General features: G+C 34.4%; 2 protein-coding genes across 2 annotated transcripts; both read left to right on the forward strand.

Annotated features, from left to right (window-relative positions):
• The first annotated feature begins 2,854 nt into the window (after positions 1-2,854).
• LOC129880345 (NEDD8-specific protease 1) lies at positions 2,855-7,619 on the forward strand. The gene is made up of 2 exons (XM_055954333.1): positions 2,855-3,072; positions 6,585-7,619. Exon 2 carries the CDS (start codon positions 6,601-6,603, stop codon positions 7,282-7,284), a length of 684 nt encoding a protein of 227 aa, XP_055810308.1. The 5' UTR covers positions 2,855-3,072; positions 6,585-6,600; the 3' UTR covers positions 7,285-7,619.
• A 6,162-nt stretch (positions 7,620-13,781) lies between these two features.
• LOC129875583 (transcription factor bHLH90) lies at positions 13,782-16,696 on the forward strand. Its single transcript, XM_055950883.1, has 8 exons — positions 13,782-13,955; positions 14,258-14,443; positions 14,667-14,745; positions 14,836-14,904; positions 15,072-15,629; positions 15,715-15,900; positions 15,993-16,163; positions 16,374-16,696. The coding sequence occupies exons 1-8, from the start codon at positions 13,864-13,866 to the stop codon at positions 16,437-16,439; spliced, it is 1,407 nt and encodes a 468-aa protein (XP_055806858.1). The 5' UTR covers positions 13,782-13,863; the 3' UTR covers positions 16,440-16,696.
• The last annotated feature ends 1,958 nt before the right edge of the window (positions 16,697-18,654 follow it).

The raw sequence follows: 18,654 nt of genomic DNA on the forward strand, positions 1-18,654 counted from the left end.
AAACTTACAGCATTAGTTAAGACAATAGGAGTAGAGATCATACCTGTGTGTTTTGTCAACGCATCTTTGCTTAGCTCTTCTTCCTTGTCTTTGGCCTTGTTGCGTTCTGCATCTCTTCTGTTGATGGGGCATAAAAGAGGAGTATGGCCTTGGTGTTTGCAATAGGAACAATAAAGGGGGACATCTTCATAATCGATGTCCTACCATCTACCTTCTCCATTTGGATCATCATTTTCATCGAATCCAATACAAACACTTTGGATTCTAGGCTTTGTGATGTCCATTTGGACTTTTGCTTTCGCTACGCTCCCCCTTGTCTTTTGCATAAAGGCCATGTACAAGTGCAACACTTGTCCCACGTCCGCAAGCAAGAGCATAACAAATTTTTTATGGAAGCAGTGCCATCGGAGCTCCGGGAGTATGACCCAAACGGGAAAAATGGGGGTTTCATAATTTGGATCGAAAGTAGGGGTCCAAACTTGAAACCGCATAAAGACACCGTCAATGTACATATGCTTACTATCTAAAATGGTGTCTCTATCATGTTCATTATCAAGGTCAATGTATATGTGTCTAGAGTTGAAGTGGGTAATCTTGACCTTGCCCCTTAGTTCAGTTTGGGTAATGAATTTCTTTCGAATAATCTCCATTTTGGGCATAGGGCTGTAAAACTTGCCTATGAGTGTATACTTACAGGATTCAGCCATCTTAATCATGTAATCATCTCTCTTAAACATGATGGCCGGACATCCTTGTTTTGTAGCTCTTTTCGGAGGTGATAGGTCTATTTTAGTTTCGGTACCGACTTGTCTAATCCTAAGTCTTGTGGCTAAGGATTGCATTATGATGGACGGAGGGGGGTGGTTAGTAGTGGTGGGTTTATTGTTGGGAGGTTTAGTTGTTGGAGGTATAGCACTGGGGTTAGGGAAACTATAGGTTCTTTAGTGATTTTAGGGTCGAATTTTTTAAAATTGGATGAAATGGTAGGAAAGTTTGAGACTGTGGGGTGTTTGGTAGTTTTGAGACCATTGGAGGTACAAGGAGTGTCTGAAGTAGTGGCATGATTAACTAATACAGCGTCGGACCTTAATTCACTATTTTCGTGCCTATTGGTAGGAGTTGCAATTTTGGAATTTGAGTTCGGGGTATCTAAAAATTGTGTTTTTTGGTTTAAAATGTTCGTATTGGTATGAGGGTCGTTCTGGTTTATAGAATTGCTTTGGGCGTTCAACGGAGTGGTGATTCTGGTGATTCTTTGAGAAATTCTAACACTAGTAGTAACGTTTGAAATGATGGGATGGTCGTTTTCATTAGAATTTTGTTCCTGACGTGTATTTGGATGCTGGGGAGTACTATTGAATTGAAAAGGATTTTTTTCGGTCACCGGAGCTCCGGCGCAACCACTGTCAGCATGTATTGTCAAATTGGAAACCTTAGAATTGAAATTCGACGGGTTCGAAACCTTACCTGATGGGGCTTTTTGGATGGTTGGATTCCTATCATCATTCTGAACAATTTGGCATTGCCAATTTCTGAATCGGAGCCCCGCCGCCTCCGGCCAATGGAAGCGTAACCCTAATTCCCAAATTCGAATCGTTAGAGAGTGAATTCAATGGGTCTTTTGGGATTTCTGTGTTCTTCGTTGCATCGTGATCAAAACCCATTGGAAAATTTATATTTTCGTCGACATTCGTGGTGACGCCGCCGCCGCCGGAAGTCTTGCAGCCGCCTGAATCCTTTGAACTGATATTTGACAAGATTGGTAATGAATTTGATGGAGATTTTTGTATGGTTGTATTCGTGTTGAGCTCCTCTACACTTTGGCATTGGTCTTGAAGTTCGAATGTCACCGGAACTCCGGCGTCGAAGTTCAACAGTAGAGTACCGGCGACTCCGTCATCTATTGGGGCTGGGCTTTTATTATGAGGGGCGCACTGAGGTGGGAAACCAACCCCAGGTGGTGCGCCAACTTGAATACCATCGGCGGGCGTACAAAAGACATCCCAATTGGCCGGCGACTCTTCGGAGTTTCGCTGGACAGTCGCGGCTTCATTTCTCTCGATTGCCTCGCTGAAATTGCTAGATTTTCGGATATGTTGTAGCTGAGATGTTGTTCTAACATTCTCAATTGGTGGTTTATCAAAACAATTCACAGAATTGGAGCTAGAATAGATTTCTCGTTCAGTAATCGCGTTTGGTTTTTCAATATTCCCGGGGCTTCGAATGTCCGATTGAGACGATTCTTGAAGAGTTTTGCTTAGTCGAAGATTGTATAGTTCTCCGGACTGATCCGGTGGCCTGAAAAGTTCTGTCGGCGGCGATGATGTCATTCCGACAAAGTTGTTGCTATTTGTAACGACTATATTTTTGAGAGCGTATTTGCTACAGTAGAAATGTTTTTTTAGCTATTCATTGGCCTTAAAGGGGGTATAGCAGTAATTAGTTTGGCCGAAGGGGTATATAAAGAAATTTTTAGGGAAGGGGTATCGAGTGGTAAATAGTTTGTTTAAAGGGTTCATTTTGTGTAGTTTTCTCAAAATTAAAACATTTTGGGTCAAAATATATAAGCAATATAATTTAAAATATTATTTAATAAAACTTCAATTTTTTGGTATACCATAATTTCGTGACCCTTATACCAAACCGAAGAACCGAAGTTTTTGAAAAAAATAATCGACGCCAAATCGAAAAATCAAAGAACCGACACCAAAAAATCAAATTAATTTTATTCGATTCAATTTTTCGATATTAATGCCCACCCCCACACAAAATAATCATTTTTATCGTATTGTAAAATGAAGAACCGAAAATATATTAAGGTGTAAATTGTGAAAAATAAGAGAATAGGGTGCAAGGTAAAATATGAAACATAACTTAGGGTGCAAAATTTAAAGAACCCGAAATACTCTTACGTAAGAGAAAAAGGAGAAAATTGAAAGCACCTGAAAACGGAGGAGTGCCACCGGAAATCATAGCCTCCGGCGATTTCAGCAACGCTTCCGGTTCAAGCAGTTTGAAAATCAATTGCCGGAAAACTAACGGAGAGAGTCATCGGAACCCTAGACCGATTCAGTGAGTTGCCAGATCCATTCCTCATTAAGGATGCTTTAAGAACTTGTCTTGTCTCAAAATGGTGACAGTATCTCTAGACTGCAGTTGATAACTTATATTTCTGTTTTGCATATGATTTGAGCCTAAAAAGCTTCATTTCCTTTGTGAACTATGCATTTGCTCGTCGCACTTCATGGAAAATCAAATAATTCTAGCTCCAATTTGACTTATGTAGATACTGTATGATGTCGAAATCCGCGATGGTTGAGTATGTTTGGATAACAAAGTGGAAGATGTTACATTGTATTTAAGTAGTGATAGCAGTCACGAATTCCCTCAATGTATATGCACTTGCTCGTCATTGATAAATTTGAATTTCGGTGTTGTGCATTTGATGAAAAACTTGTTATCGGGTGGAAATTTCTGACTGTTTTATCGGTAGCCTTGGATGATGAAACTGTTTTGAACTTACTGTCAGGTTGTCTTGCTTTGGAAACATTGGAATTGTTTTCGTTTAAGGGTTTCCGTAGGCTGTATTGAGATTATGAAATTAAGTGTAGTGAACACATTCAGAACCCTTAGTTTGGACAACTGTGATTCATGTTGAACTCTCCCCAATGCCTTGGTCAGTATATAAGCCATAAGAAATCCCTTCTCAATTTTTCTAGCTTCTTCACCACTATGGAAGGGATTGTAAATAATGACATTACATAGGTTGGCAATGAATCTAACACATCATTTATAAAGATAAGTGTGCCCCCTAGTGACGGATATTGGGATTTCCACATAGCTAACTTTTTCTCTGGGTTTTCAATTATCCCAATCCCATATTTCCAGGACCTTGCGTTTGTTACCTAAAGGCATGCCCAGATAAACTGTTGGCATCTGATCTATTCCGCACCCCAAGATATTGGCCAGCACTTGCATCTGTGCAACTTCCTTGATCAGAAATAAACTGCTTTTGCTCCAGTTTACACACAAACCAGAGACATATCACCCTGATGTGGCTAATTTGTTCTGCTTTAGTTTCACAGAAGATCATAGTATCATCTGCATAATGCAATTGGCAGATTTCCAAATTCTCATGCTCTGTTGTTGAGTTTGAAGCCTTTCAACCATCTATTATGAATAACAATCCTCATCATACAATTAAATCATGTCCGGAGCCTAAGCGACAACTTTTTAAATCAAAATTTCCAAAAGGGAAATAGAAGATGGAAAGAAACCAAAGGGGAAAAAGCGCGAGGGACACCACACCTTACAATAAAAAGTAACTTTTATTGTAAGGCGTGAGGGTCACCACGCCTTATAAGGCGGGCTGAGCCCCACGCCTTATAGGACGTTCTGTACCACACCCCTTGTGAGTTATATGGCAATCGAATAAATTCCTCTCACCCTTGCATTAATAGGCTACACGTTAGAGGTGGTGAGAAATATTAAGTTAGATGGGCAGATTTATAGGTAAGTTCAATTATATTCTTGATAGGTGGAATTCCTTCTTACTAAAAGACGTTCTTACATTATGATTACAAATCAAACAATTTATTTATATACTCCCTCCGTTCCTTTTTAGTTGTCACGTTGCAGTTTTTGTGTGTTAATTTGACTAATGTTCAAAGCTAAATTAAAGTACATTAATTTGATATTTTAAAATAAAATTTAGATATTCAAGAACTATAGAAAAGTACTATAAATTGTAATTTTTTTCATATCAATATGATGAAAAAATATATCTTAAAATGCTAGAATTTGACCCATTTTCTCATTGAACGAAAGGTACGAAATAAATCAGATTGATAAAAGTACCATGTGAAATCTTCGGTTTTTCCCCTTCCTCGATCCCTATCCCATAGGTACAGTGTTTGAATCAATAGAGAACCTTTTCTTTAAAAAAAATGTGACAAGTAAAAGGAACGGAGGGAGTAAATACAACTCCCTTTGTCCCAATTTATGTGGCACCACTGAATTTCGAGATTCAAACCTTTGAAGTTTGACCGTGAATTCGATCATAGAAACTGGAAAAAAAATTAAATAAAATTTATATATTTGAAAACTGCATAAAAAGTACTATAAATTATAATAAATAACAATTTAAAATATTTAAACTACATATAAAAAAGTCATTCACAGAAAAATTTAGTTGTATCTCAAAATTTCAATTGTGACACGTAAATTAGGAGAAGTAGGTTTTATGGACCATAACTTCCAAGAAATCAAAAAAAATAATGCCCCTATTAGCTTGGAAGCACGTGATAATGCACGGGTGATAAGGCACGCGATAACTTAATATTTCTCACCAAACCTAACTTGCAGCCTATTAATGCAAGTGTCTGTGGAGTTTATTCCCTTGCTATATGCCTTACAAGGCATGTGGTACATAATGCCTTATAAGGCGTGAGGTCAGCCCTCCTTACAAGGCTTGGTGATCCTCACGCCTTACAATAAAAGTTAACGTCCTCCGTTAATTTTTATTGTAAGGCGTGGTGTCCCTCACGCTTTTACCCCTTTGGTTTCTTTTCATTTTCTGTTGCCCCCCTTGGAATTTTGATGAAAAAATGTTGCCCTTTAGGCTCTGGACTCCTAATAAATCCTTCCGTGGCTATTATGAGCAGAAAAGGTGAGAGAGGACCCCTGTTCCTGGGACCGCTTTCTGAAGAAAAAAAATTCACACGTTCTCCATTCACCAAAATAGAGAACTTGACAGTTTTGACACAAAAAATTTCAGCCACCTGTCTCCAATTTACATGATTGCAATTAGCATAAAAGATTAGTTGCTCATCATATTTTAGTCTGAGTCTCTGTAAAATCTGGGGAGATGGAATTCTTATCTGTTCAAAACACTGTGTAGTGACATATATGTTCACAACCTAGAGAAGAGGAAGCATTACCATCTTTCATGAAGTCTGATCAATGTGTATTTTCATTCATGTGCCTTAGTTTACTTTCACGATATTATTACTTTTTCACAAAAAAAGCCGTCCAACTGTTTCTGTGATAGGTTAAATCTCTGTTGCATTAGGAGCCAAGTCATGCACCACTAAACCAATTATGAAATGGTAGAGAATATTCACTTACAGATTCGGCAGGTCAAAGCTAATGTATTATGACCCTCAACATAATAACCTGTTCGATTATCTGGTTTGCATAGATGTAAAGGATATTATCTATGATGGTAAGATACGGAGGAAGTTTTGTATGGTACTATGGTTGAAGTTTGATTTGGTTCAAGACGTAGAATATCTTCTCCCAAGTGTTTATGGACATTCTATCTCATCTCCTAAGTGTTTATGAATAGTCTATCTCTTCCCCTGAGTGTTTGTGGACATTCTATGTTTTCTTTTACCTTGTATTTTAGTCAAAGTACCGGTCATGTTTGAACAGATTCCTTTTTATTTTGTGAAATCATGCAATTCTATTGATGTCATACTAACAAAGTACTAATCTGTTTGAACAGAATGAAAAAAAATAATATTCACTCGTTTTTTTCCTTCCTATATTCCTTATAGTATCTAATTCTTGAGTACTATGTATAGAGTTGGCAGTGTCACCATGGCTAAATTCGGAGCAGATGAGAAGATTCTCAGCTTCAATGATGTGGTTCTCAGGCGATTAGATTTGGACATCCTCAATGGTCCTAATTTTCTCAATGACCGCATCATTGAGTTCTATTTTAGCTATCTCAGCTCACTCTTTCCATCTGACGACATATTACTGGTACCACCTTCTATTGCTTTCTGGATTAAAGAGTGTCCTGATCCTGCAAGCCTGAAGGATTTCATGGAACCACTTCATCTTTCTCGAAGGAAGTTGATTCTCTTACCTATAAACGATAATTCTGACGTGTGCATGGCTGAAGGCGGGAGTCATTGGAGCTTACTGGCTTTTGATAGAAACTCCAATGTATTTGTACATCATGACAGCAGCTCCAGGTGCATGAATGAGTATCATTCCAAGCAAGTATACAAGGCCACTCTTCCCTATACATCATCCAACGCCACTTATAAAGAGTGTCCAAACGTGCCAAAGCAAGTCAATGGTTATGATTGTGGCGTGTATGTCTTAGCTATTGCACGAGTCATCTGTCAGTGGTATGCAAGCAGTGAAGCCCAAGATGCAGATACTCTGTGGTTCTCCCATTTGGAACAGGTTAGTCCAAGTGCTGTTTCTGAGATGCGTAATGATATTCTGGGGCTAATAAAAGGTCTGATGGCTGCACCCAAGAGTGTAGCGTAACGCTCAATGATGTGAGTGAAAACCATGCACAAGTTAAAAGTCCAGCAGAGATCAAAAACACTTGCTGAGGTTGAAATTCCAGCAGTGACCAACGTGAAGTTTGATTGTCAGTTGTCTCACGATTTTGTTGGATTTTCAGGAAAGATTTGTTATTTCAAAAGAAAGCTAATGGGGAAAACTAGGAATATAGCATCTCCATTTTGATAAAATAAATTGTTGAAAAGACTGTAACGTAATCTATAGTAGATGAGGCATCCCTGGTGTCGATGTAAATGGTATTGATCAAGCCTTGGTGCACCTTCTCCCTAATAAAGTGGCAATCTATCTTCTCTTTTCTTTTCTTTAGATCCAACAATTATAATTATGAAAAAAAAAGTGAATCTAAATCTAATGAAAATCCTAAAATGAAAAAAAAAAACAGAGAATAAATTGGGGGTTCGGGAGAGGCGCTGGGAAAGTTTGGGAAGAAAGGAGGAAGGAGGGGTGAGGTAGTTGTGGTGGGGTTTAGAAATAGGTATTTTTTTTTAATTATTTGTGGCTGAAATTTAGTTTTTTTCCTATAATGTAGTTTTTAAATATTATTTTGCACTCAAATGCCACGTGTTCTTTTTTATTTAGTCGTAGTGTCAGGTCATTCGCGAATGTGTTACACACATTGTGTAATTTTAGCTGTTTGTTAAAAAAAGTGTCAAAATGACACAACGGGACCCTACATAAGGTGTCTAAAGTGAACATTGCCCAGTTAAGGTGTTTAAGTGAAACTTTGTGCCAACTTTAAGGAGCCATTGATGAATTTGGCCCCCCTACCTTTGTGGGGTAGGAGGCTATTTTTGGTGGACCCTCGGAAGGTGATCAACAGCAACAACAACAACAACCACCCAGTGAAATCCCACAACGTGGGGTCCCTCGGAAGGTGATCATTAATTGGAAATTTTTGCATCGAATCTTTAGCCAGGTGGGGTCTGGGGAGGGTATACCTTCGACACAGTATCTTCAGCATCTGGAGATTTTAGGAAATCTTGAAGAACTAAAGTGTAGGCTAGTAATATTATCCTATGTGGTCACTGCTAGGGTTACTTCTGGTATTAGTTGTGTCAGCAAGTACCGGAATGATTTTGATGAAGAAGTGAGTTGTCATGATTGTCATCAAGCTTAGGGGACCCCTGACCAAGTTTATCTCCAGAACTTGACTCATGTAACTGAGCTAGCAATTGGAACTATGATTGCAGAGGTATGATTTTCAAGTCAAAAGACATTATGAGCTCTATTTTAAAATTTTAGCAATAGTTGCAGAATGTGTACCTCAGTAAGAGAAGAGCCCTCAAATCTGATGAGAAATTTCTCTGCAACTGTAAATATCTATGGGAAAATTTGTTGTTGCTAGAATCTTTAGATGGTTATATTTGTCATAGAAAACTACATATCTGATGTCAATTACTTTCATTTTCTAGTGTTTTCTTTCTTTAATCTTTACTAGTTTCATTGTGATCATTGCATCAGGTCATGTTCATGTTGCCACTCAAAGGAGTGGCTCTTCTAGAATTGAAATGCAAATGTTTTAACACTAGAGTTGCATATAACAAAGGATAATGTTTATGGAGTTGCTAGTCTTTTGCAGACCTCTCCTTTCGTAGGGACAATCAACATAGAATTGGAAACCATGAGCATAACTTCCTATAACTTTTGCTCTTGTTACACTCATTTATTTCTTGATGTGTTAGCATGCCCCCTAGATCCTTCCCTGACTGTAAATTGTTCTGAATCTGACATTTCAACCATGAAATTGTTTTTTTTAATCTATTTGTGAAATGTTAGTTCAATAAGGCTTTAGACCCTTATTTGATCGAAATTATATTCTCTCTCCAACTTTGTCTCGCTAGCTGCCCATTTGTTGTGAGATATTTGGGCCAAGGAGATCACATTAGTTTGGAGAGTTGGATTTCAAACTTTGTATTTCCCAATCTCAAGAATGTTAGTGTTCTCTGCTCAATAGGGATGTGTTTCAAACCCTATGATAGAGTTTACGAACTTTCAGAATTCCTGCTAAAGAATGCAGTCGTCTTGGAGAAGTTTGTTATCATATCAAGGAGAACGAAATGCCAGTTGTGTACAGAGTTTTGTGAACTTAAAGCATTATGTCATACATACAGTGTTTTGTGAACTTAGCATTATGTCATACTTGTTATGGATGCTTGAGTTCTCATGTAGAGTTGCCTGTTGCACTCTAGGCATTGTACATGTGCTAGGAATTTTCTGCCAACTGTTATATTCCTGGACCCGTCGATATAAGCAGATCTACAAGCCACATCTTTCTGTTTATTAGGTTCATGAAATGTTGACTTTCCTATCTTTGTCAAATAACATTATGGTTATTAAAATTGGGAGATGGTTTCCCCTTCTGGCTTTTTCATGGAAAAAGTAGTACATACTGTTTGTTCACCTCAATAGTTCTTGCACATTGTGATTTGTAAAGATCTTGACTGCTCTTACTTGAGATTAGTGTCATAACAGGAGTTCTCTCATTCATAAGGCGGATTTGAGTTGGCAAGAGCAAGAACGCGGGTGGGTGGGGGGGTCAAGTCTTCCCTTTCATGGAATATATCAGGCCTTCTTGTCCTGCCTCAGTTCTCAGATGTGCTGAGTAATTGTCCTAGTTGGCCATGCCTCAGTTCTCAGATGTGCTTTGGCTTGGGCCTGGATGCTTGTCAATCCAACAATGAGTGGGAATAAAACAGAACACACAGGATGTTTATCTCAAAAGCCTGAAGTCAAGATAAGCATTTACAAACATAGGGAGGCAAGATACTGTATGATTATCAAGAATTCCTACTTTGAATTCAAATATTCATATACAAACTGATTCAATCAAAAAAGAAAAGGAAAGAAAAGAAAATACTACAAAGTATTCCCAATAATTGGACAACTTGTAAAATCACACTCTGAAGCTTGATCATCTTCAATTGGATACTGTCATCCAACTCATGAATATCATCAAAAACAAATACGCGCATACGAACGCGTACGATGGTTTTTTATGATCTATTTCTTTATGTTGCTTTTTATCCTGTTCTTGTTCTTCTTCTTCAAGTATAAGCTTCATCATCTCTTGGTAAAATTTCCGAGTGATCAAGATATGTATAACTTGGAAAAATAAAGATGGAAGAAAAAATATTGTCCTATCTAACCAAAAACGATGCCATGTCCTATGTGTGACATGTAAAGCAGGAATTGTCCATGTTACAACAACTATGCCAACCATTGTGGCTTTTCTTGCTTGTACATCTTTTATTTCCTCTACTTGCATTTTTTTGTAGGTTGATAATATAATGCCCTCTTTTCCCTCTTTGAGTATTTTTCTTCCCTTTCTTTGGAGGGGGGAGGGAGTGAGGGCAAGAAGCAAGGAGGATGGGAGTTTTAATTTCTTACTACTAAAATAATGGAAATGAACACTAATTTGGTAAAGAAAAAAAAAGATTTCGATGGGATAAAAGAGATTGATATGGATGGTTAAGAGATAAATGCTCTCATTCATTATTAGTTTTAGCTTTTAATGTGATGGATAAGATGAAATCTCTCAGTTTCTCTAATTTTTAGTTTGTTAGATAGCTCATTGCTTGTTCCTCCTATTTTTTTTTTTTTTTTTTCCTTTTTCTTTGAGAATTCTTATTAATTCATTGTAATTTTACCATTAGTTTCTTTGGCATAAAAAAATTAAAAAAATGAGGTACGTCATTTGGTTTATGTGGGCTTTTTAGAGTGTTTTTTTAAGCATAGTCATGATTTTTACATTGTGCGAAAATTTTGAAATGTAATTCGTAAATAATGAATTAAGATCGAGAACTGAAGATAATTTTTGAAGAGCGTAAAAGTTATGAATTAATAATTCTTGAACATATGTCTTTTTATTTGATCGTCTTACTAAAAAACAAGACAGTTTGACACACAAAGCATCCCATATTCACGCAAGGTTCGGGGAAGGACCTTGGGGGTGTGTGATGTAGGTAATCTATGAATCCATTTAGCCATGATAACTATTTATTTGATCGAGAACTGAAGATAATTCTTGAAGAGCGTAAAAGTTATGAATTAATAATTCTTGAACATATGTCTTTTTATTTGATCATCTTACTAAAAAATAAGACAGTTTGACACACAAAGCATCTCACATTCACGCAAGGCTCGGGGAAGGACCTTGAGGGTGTGTGATGTAGGTAATCTATGAATCCATTTAGCCATGATAACTATTTATTTAATTTTTGAATTTTTCACTTTATTTGAAAATCAATGTTTGACAATATATTTGAAATTTGGAAAACATTCAAAACCATGTTTACGCTTTTTCTCCCGTCTTTCAATTTCAGTACATCCAAATAATCAAATATTATTTACAAAAATTAAAATCAAACACAATTCCATCTTCAAAAAGTTCAAAAAAATAAAAAAAAATATTTAATTTCTATGGACAAACGGCTAAACATATACATTAACATCGAATCAAATGCATTTTGTATCAGAATGTTTCTTACCAGTCCAAACAAACGATATAAATTGAATTGAAAATTTAAACATAAAAATCGTCTTTTTTTTCCTGACACTTTCTCAGTCTCATATTAGTTGTTCACTTTCTTCTTTACACATCTCTTAAGAAATCATAAATAAGAAAGATAATTTACTAATCTACCCTTTAAAGCAGCTTTTTTTTTGGAATTTTACATACATGTTTACGCTTTAACAAAAAAAATAATTATAAGTGTAAAATGAAAAAATTAATTAATTTTATAAATAAATTTAAAATAGTTATTTTTAATATTGTAAACAACTAAACGTTGGAAATATTATTCGTAGCATCAAATTGACAACTTTTCACAATCTGATTTGAACACATGCAAATGGTACTTCCTGACCTTGCAAAGTCCCCAATGATTCTTTCCAATAAAGTTTAGAATTTGTAACAAAACATAAAAATTAGAAACTGGAAAGAGAGAAAAAGGTAAAACTTGTACTATCTTCAAAAAAGAAGAATAGTAGCAGAAAATTGGCATTTTTTATGTACAAATTAAAGTACAAAAACAAACACACCTACTTTTTTATTCTTATTCCCCGCTTATAAAGGAGCGATGATCTTATTTTGATTAATGATAAAATAATTTTATCACTGCACCACAATGCATGTTGGCCACTAAACTTCTTCTATATAACAATATAAACCATAATACCTTATTTTTTCACATTAACTAATTACTAAACTATGTGAGAGCTGCCTAGTAAATGATAGAAATATCAAATTTGGGAGCCAATTAAAAATGAGGAATTAAGATCTTTTGGGTATTTATAAAATTAATAGAGGAAAACGATCTTTTTATATTTTTTAATATGTAAAATAAAAATCTCTGATAAAAAGAATATAAATTTAAAAGTAATAATTATATATGAACTACAAAATCAATTTTCCCTATTAAAACACATGGAGGGCTACTTTATAAATTACATATCAGAAAAAAGAAATAAGATTATTGAATGACTTTTAAGTGTAAACATATTTTTCTTTCTTTGGTTATTTCAATTAAACGTTTTTATTAATTAGTCAAAACTTTAACACGTTTCAATCTTTTCCCTTTTATATGAAATTTTCTGAGTGACATATAGTTCAGTACTTTAATGAGACAGGTAATTTTATGAGTTTGTTATAGTAATACTTAAAATTTAGTGACCTGAAATTAACATCGGATGTTTTAAATGTCAAATGATGTGGTGCAGTGGATGAGACTGGTGTTTTCTTAATGATAAGTTTCATCTTGGCACACGCGAAGCCAGAATTTGAAATTTATGGGTTTGAAATTCTAATTTTTTGAAATTAATAATTTGTATGTATAGAATGAATTTCTTACTACAAATTTAGAGTTTGAATCAAAGTTACCGGCTGAACCATAACCAACACATTGACTTCGCTCAGAATCTCGATCGAGCCTGGATATGGAAAAATTCTTAGTAGACTGTGGTTCCCCAAATGGACCTTACCCGACGCGAATCCTTATTAGTTGCACTCCAAGACAAATGTTTTAAGTGCCAAAGGTTGTCGAATGTCGAGTAGTGGACAAGACTGCTCCTTCAATAATTAGAAGTCTAAATTTCAATCCATGACTATTAAAAAAACCCTTGATAGGAAGCTTTCGCCTGAATGAATCTTATCCAACACGAATACATGTTAGTTGGGATCCAACATGGATACCAAACACCGATAACCAAAAAAACAAAGTATTTTTCACTTCAAAATATTCTAAAAATGAGAATGCAACTGTGGAATTCCTTTTTTTATCAGCATGTCATGTTTGTCTTGTCTAGAGTCTTCAGTCAACATTTTCCCCAAAGTACTATTCTGTCTGTAGGTTACAGAGGGGGCCATCAGAAGCCTCTGACAAAGATTGTTGTGCTGATTATTGGATACCCCAATATCACAAAACCAATTGGTTATAACTGTCGTTTGCCTAAATAAAGGCAGAACCACATTGCAGAAAACCATTCTGACTGTTCTTGTTTAGTATTCAAATTTCAAGAAAATTTCTCAAGTTGCTATTAGCCATGGAAAAAGCATTGGAATGGTTAAGGCCACTTGTTGATTCCAAGAATTGGGAATATTGTGTTGTTTGGAAGTTTGGTGATGACCCTTCAAGGTAAAAAGTTGTTTCAAGTCTTGCTACAATTCTTGAAATTACTTTGATTTGCCATACTCGACTTGAGGGACCTCCCGAAATAACCTCTCTACCTCAACGAGCCTAACCACTCGTAGGATTTATGTTGTTGTTGTTGTTGTTACAATTATTGATATCTAAAATGCATAGTCTAGTGGGGTTCAATTGAATGCATAGAGTTTCTGGCTCTGCCCATTCTTGAAAATTGAAATATTTTGTCCATATGGTTGTTTTGAGTGTATGTGTGTGTCTGAGTGTGACTTATAAGTATTTTTGGTGTTTAGGTTTATAGAATGGATGGGATGTTGCTGTTCTGGAGCTAATGGAGTTGATGTCAATGTTAAGAAAGAAAATGGAGGAAAACAGAAATTTACTACTCTGTGTAGAGATATCAAAGTACAGCATCCAATTAGAACAACAGCTTGTGAGGCTTTGGCTCATTTTCCTCTTTCTATTTCCCTTTATTCAGGGTATGTTTCTATTTCCCCTTATTCATAAATGTTGTGTTTTGCTTTCTTTGAGCTTAGGGTCAATCGGAAAGATAAGGTCTTTGTACACTCCATTCTTCTCAAATTCTATTTGTCGGTTTACACACCAAGTATATTTTTGTTGTACTTGAATTTGATTTATTTCAACCTACATACTATAAAAGGCATGACTACACAAACTAACTTGAAGATATGCAAAAAACAGGATTCAGGGAGAGGTTGTAACATCAAATGAACCAAAATGGATTAATCATGCTGAGATTTCCAATTCAAATTTGTCACATGTAAGTACAACGCTGAAAGTTGAAGTCTTTCCTGAATTCTCAAGATTAATTGGAGACGTGTTTTAAATTGAATTCTTCAACTCGTTGCAGGAATTAAAGGGTACCCTAGTATTGATCCCGGTTGCTGGTGGACTGGTTGAGCTCTACAATTCAAAGCTGGTAACAATCATTCTTTATTGGATTTTAAGTTAATGTAATATGTGAGATAATATACTTTTGTTTCTGATAATGTTAGAAAAGTTGTTTGTTAAGTAGTAAATTGGCCATCAATATGCACTAAACTGAAAGACTTAACTATTTACTTTACATTAATTTGCATTGAACAGATATATAAAGATCAAAAGACGATTAATTTCATTATCAATCGCTTCAAACTTGGTTCAGAAGAAGCCAATACTTCCATTGCACAGAAACAAGATCAAGTTCTTGATTTCATTCCCTATGAGAAATCGAACTTTTGTGCTCCTCTCCTGCAATATGCTACAAGTTTTCCGTCATGTGCACTTCATATTTCTCAAGTATCTGAATCTAGTGCTAACCCTAGCATTCAAGGATCATCGACCGGTTCCATTCCTTCAAATGAACTTACCTTGTGCCATTCACCTTCTGACCATTTGTCACGAAATGTACCTTTAAGTCATTCTACTGAAGGGTATTTTGAGCACACAGAGCTTCAGTGCAGTGGGAACTTATCAAGAATGGAAGGCACTGCTTTTCCTTGGAAGCAAGAAACTTTTATAGTTGCAGGAGATATGCTCGCGATGGGTAAGAAAAGACAAAAAGGACCTTATCAGTCGAAGAATCTTGTCACGGAGAGAAAACGAAGGAACAGAATTAAAGATGGTCTTTTTGCTCTTCGAGCTTTAGTTCCCAACATCACTAAGGTTGCTAAGAAAAGCTACTTATCTTGTATTTTAATTCTATATGTCGTTCAAAGTTTTGATACTATCCTTGCTTGATTTCTTTCAGATGGACAAAGTAGCAATACTTGGAGATGCGATTGACTATATAAATGAACTGCAAGAAAAAGTGAAGTTATATGAGACTGAACTAAATGAAATAGATGCTAAAGTTCCCAACGACGAAACGGCTGAAATGGTCCTATCGGACATGACTGAAATGTCCAAAGTTACAACTGATAGGAAAAGAATTGAGGTTCTGGAAGTTGCTCGATTTCTTTATATGGATTTAGAGTTAAGATAATCAACATGGTGCCATCAAGTCTCCTTGATATTTTTGCATTGCAGGTGGAAGTGAACCAAATTGGTGCAAGAGAGTTCTGGTTGAAGGTTTCTGGATCACATAAATCTGGAGGATTTACGCAGTTGATGGAGGCCATGAATTACTTAGAACTTGAAATTGTAAATGTGAGTTGTACCACGTCTGGAGGGGAGATCGTGAGCGTTTTCATAGCAGAGGTAAATTTCAATCTTTACTTATGCTAGTCTCTGTTTATCTTTTCAAAAATGTTGTTGTACTCATGTCGGATCCTCCAAAAGTTATGCCTAACATATGGAGGATCTGACACGGTTGTGGTGACAATCTTGGAGGATCGGAGAAACATTAACATTTGGAGGATCCAACATGGATGTTTTCCGTGCATATTGACATCTACTTGCTTCTTGCAGGCAAATGTGGACAGAGTTGTTGATGCACAGAAGCTGAGATCCTCACTAATTGAACTGACAAGTTGAACATATATATATACATATATATATATATATATCTTTTATTGAGCCACATATTAACTACCTAGTTTGTCAATCATTTGACATATTAGATATTTAGCTTGCAGAGACCAATCAATTGACTATGTAAGATAAGAGGATGATCTCAAACTTGTGAACTTATATGAACTAAAAATCTAGGATTTAATAGTTTTAATGGAGTGAATACATAACATATGTATTCACATTGCTGATTAATCGATATAATTTTCATTTGCGTTTCATACTTAACCATCAATTTTAGTACTCTCTTTGTCTTAATTTATGTGACATTATTTGATCAGACACGATAGCAACGACTCAACATAATCGGAAGCCTAAAGCTAAATCTCAATTAGAGGCCTAAAATCTAAATAAACTTCATATGTATTTATTTAAAATTTATTTTTCTTACACTTTTAAATCCAAATTATTACTTAATATTTGTTATAAATGAGTTATTCAAATATTTGTTTTTCAATTATTAGTTTTAAATAAGATTTTATAAATTCAATGTTTGAGAAACATTCTTTCACCAATCATCCTATGAATTGCCAACATAATTTTATACGTAAGAAGTTGACAAACTTCGAATAAGAGTCAATATCATAGAATCTGATTTTAGAAGTTAAATCAGGTTTTTGACAAACAGTTACTCTAACTTATCGTAATACTTGGAAATTTAAAAAGAAATAGAAAAAAATAAATTACAATTCACTTTGTTCAATATTTTTTGACTATTGATTCATATTTTTGACAAAGTATTACTCTAGCTTATCAAAAATTTAAAGAAGAGTATAAAAGAAGTTAAAAAGAACAAAATAATGTGAATATTAGTGAAGAGAGTGTTAAAATAATAATATTATTTTTTTGATTTCTTCTATTTGAATGAGATTAAAGAGAATATAAAATATATATATTTTTTTTAAAAAAATGTACTTTTTAAAATCATAAATAATCAATTTTTCTATAAAAAAATTTACATACAATTTATTATTGATAAAATTTAGAAGCCCCCCAAAATTAGGGACCTAAGATATATGCCTTATTTCTTTAAGCATAGAGCCAAGACACAATATATAAGAAATAAAAGAAAACTTTATTATGTTTATAAAATTGCCCTTATTAAAGATATTTTAATATTTATTTTTAATTAATTGTTTTCACAATAAAATATTAAGTGAGTCTCAATAAAAGTCTGGACTTCTAGACGAATAAAACCGAGGTGTAAACTTAAAACATCCAAAAGAAGACCGTTCTTGTTTGACAATTAAATTCTTTTTGACATTCAGCAATGCTTGATAAGGAAAAGTTAAACTAAACTTGCTTTCGAAGTAAGCACGATTAGTGATGTTCTTTTGGATTGCTTCACGGGTAAGAAGTTACATGCACGTAACGCTAAATTAATAAATGCATATGTATTTATTATTTATGCAAAATTTTTGAATTTTATAATAGTTTATTGATATATATTTTCATTTTATTAAATTACTTAATCAAACTAAGAGTCTGTTTGCTGCTAAAAATTGTTATATTTAGAAGTATTTTTTTTTTTAAAATAGCTTTTCAGAAAAATACTTTTGAAAAAAAACAATTTGTGTTTGGCTAATTCATTTGAAAAGTGTTTTTGATAAGCAGTTTGTGTTTGACTAATTTTCTTTTAAAAATACTTTTGAGAGTAAAATTAGTATTGATGCACTTTTAATATTAAAATTATATTATGGAGAGAAATTATTTTAAATATTTATTACAAAAAATTTAATTTAATTAAAATGTACATAAGAATTTTTCAATCAATATTATACATAGATAGATAAAAAATATAATTAAATATCGATATAATATTAACATGATAATTTAAATATAATTAAAAATATCAAGAAAAAATAAATTTAAAATCATTCCACAAATTAAATCACTACATATGAAAAATTCACCACAAAAATAAATAAATATCCATATTCAAATTTTTAAGCAATATCATAAATACATACATAAAAATAAATTAAATATTGATATAATATTAACTTGATAATTTAAATATAATTAAATAATCAAGCAAAATAAATTTAATATCATTTCACAAATTAATTCACTACATAAATTTTTTTTATCACAAAATAATTAAATTAATATAAAAGCTATATTGATAAATATGTATATATATATGGCAGGTATAGTTTGACGTGGCAAAAGGAATAAA

Source organism: Solanum dulcamara, chromosome 2, assembly GCF_947179165.1.
Source record: "Solanum dulcamara chromosome 2, daSolDulc1.2, whole genome shotgun sequence".
Classification (NCBI taxonomy): Eukaryota; Viridiplantae; Streptophyta; class Magnoliopsida; order Solanales; family Solanaceae; genus Solanum; species Solanum dulcamara.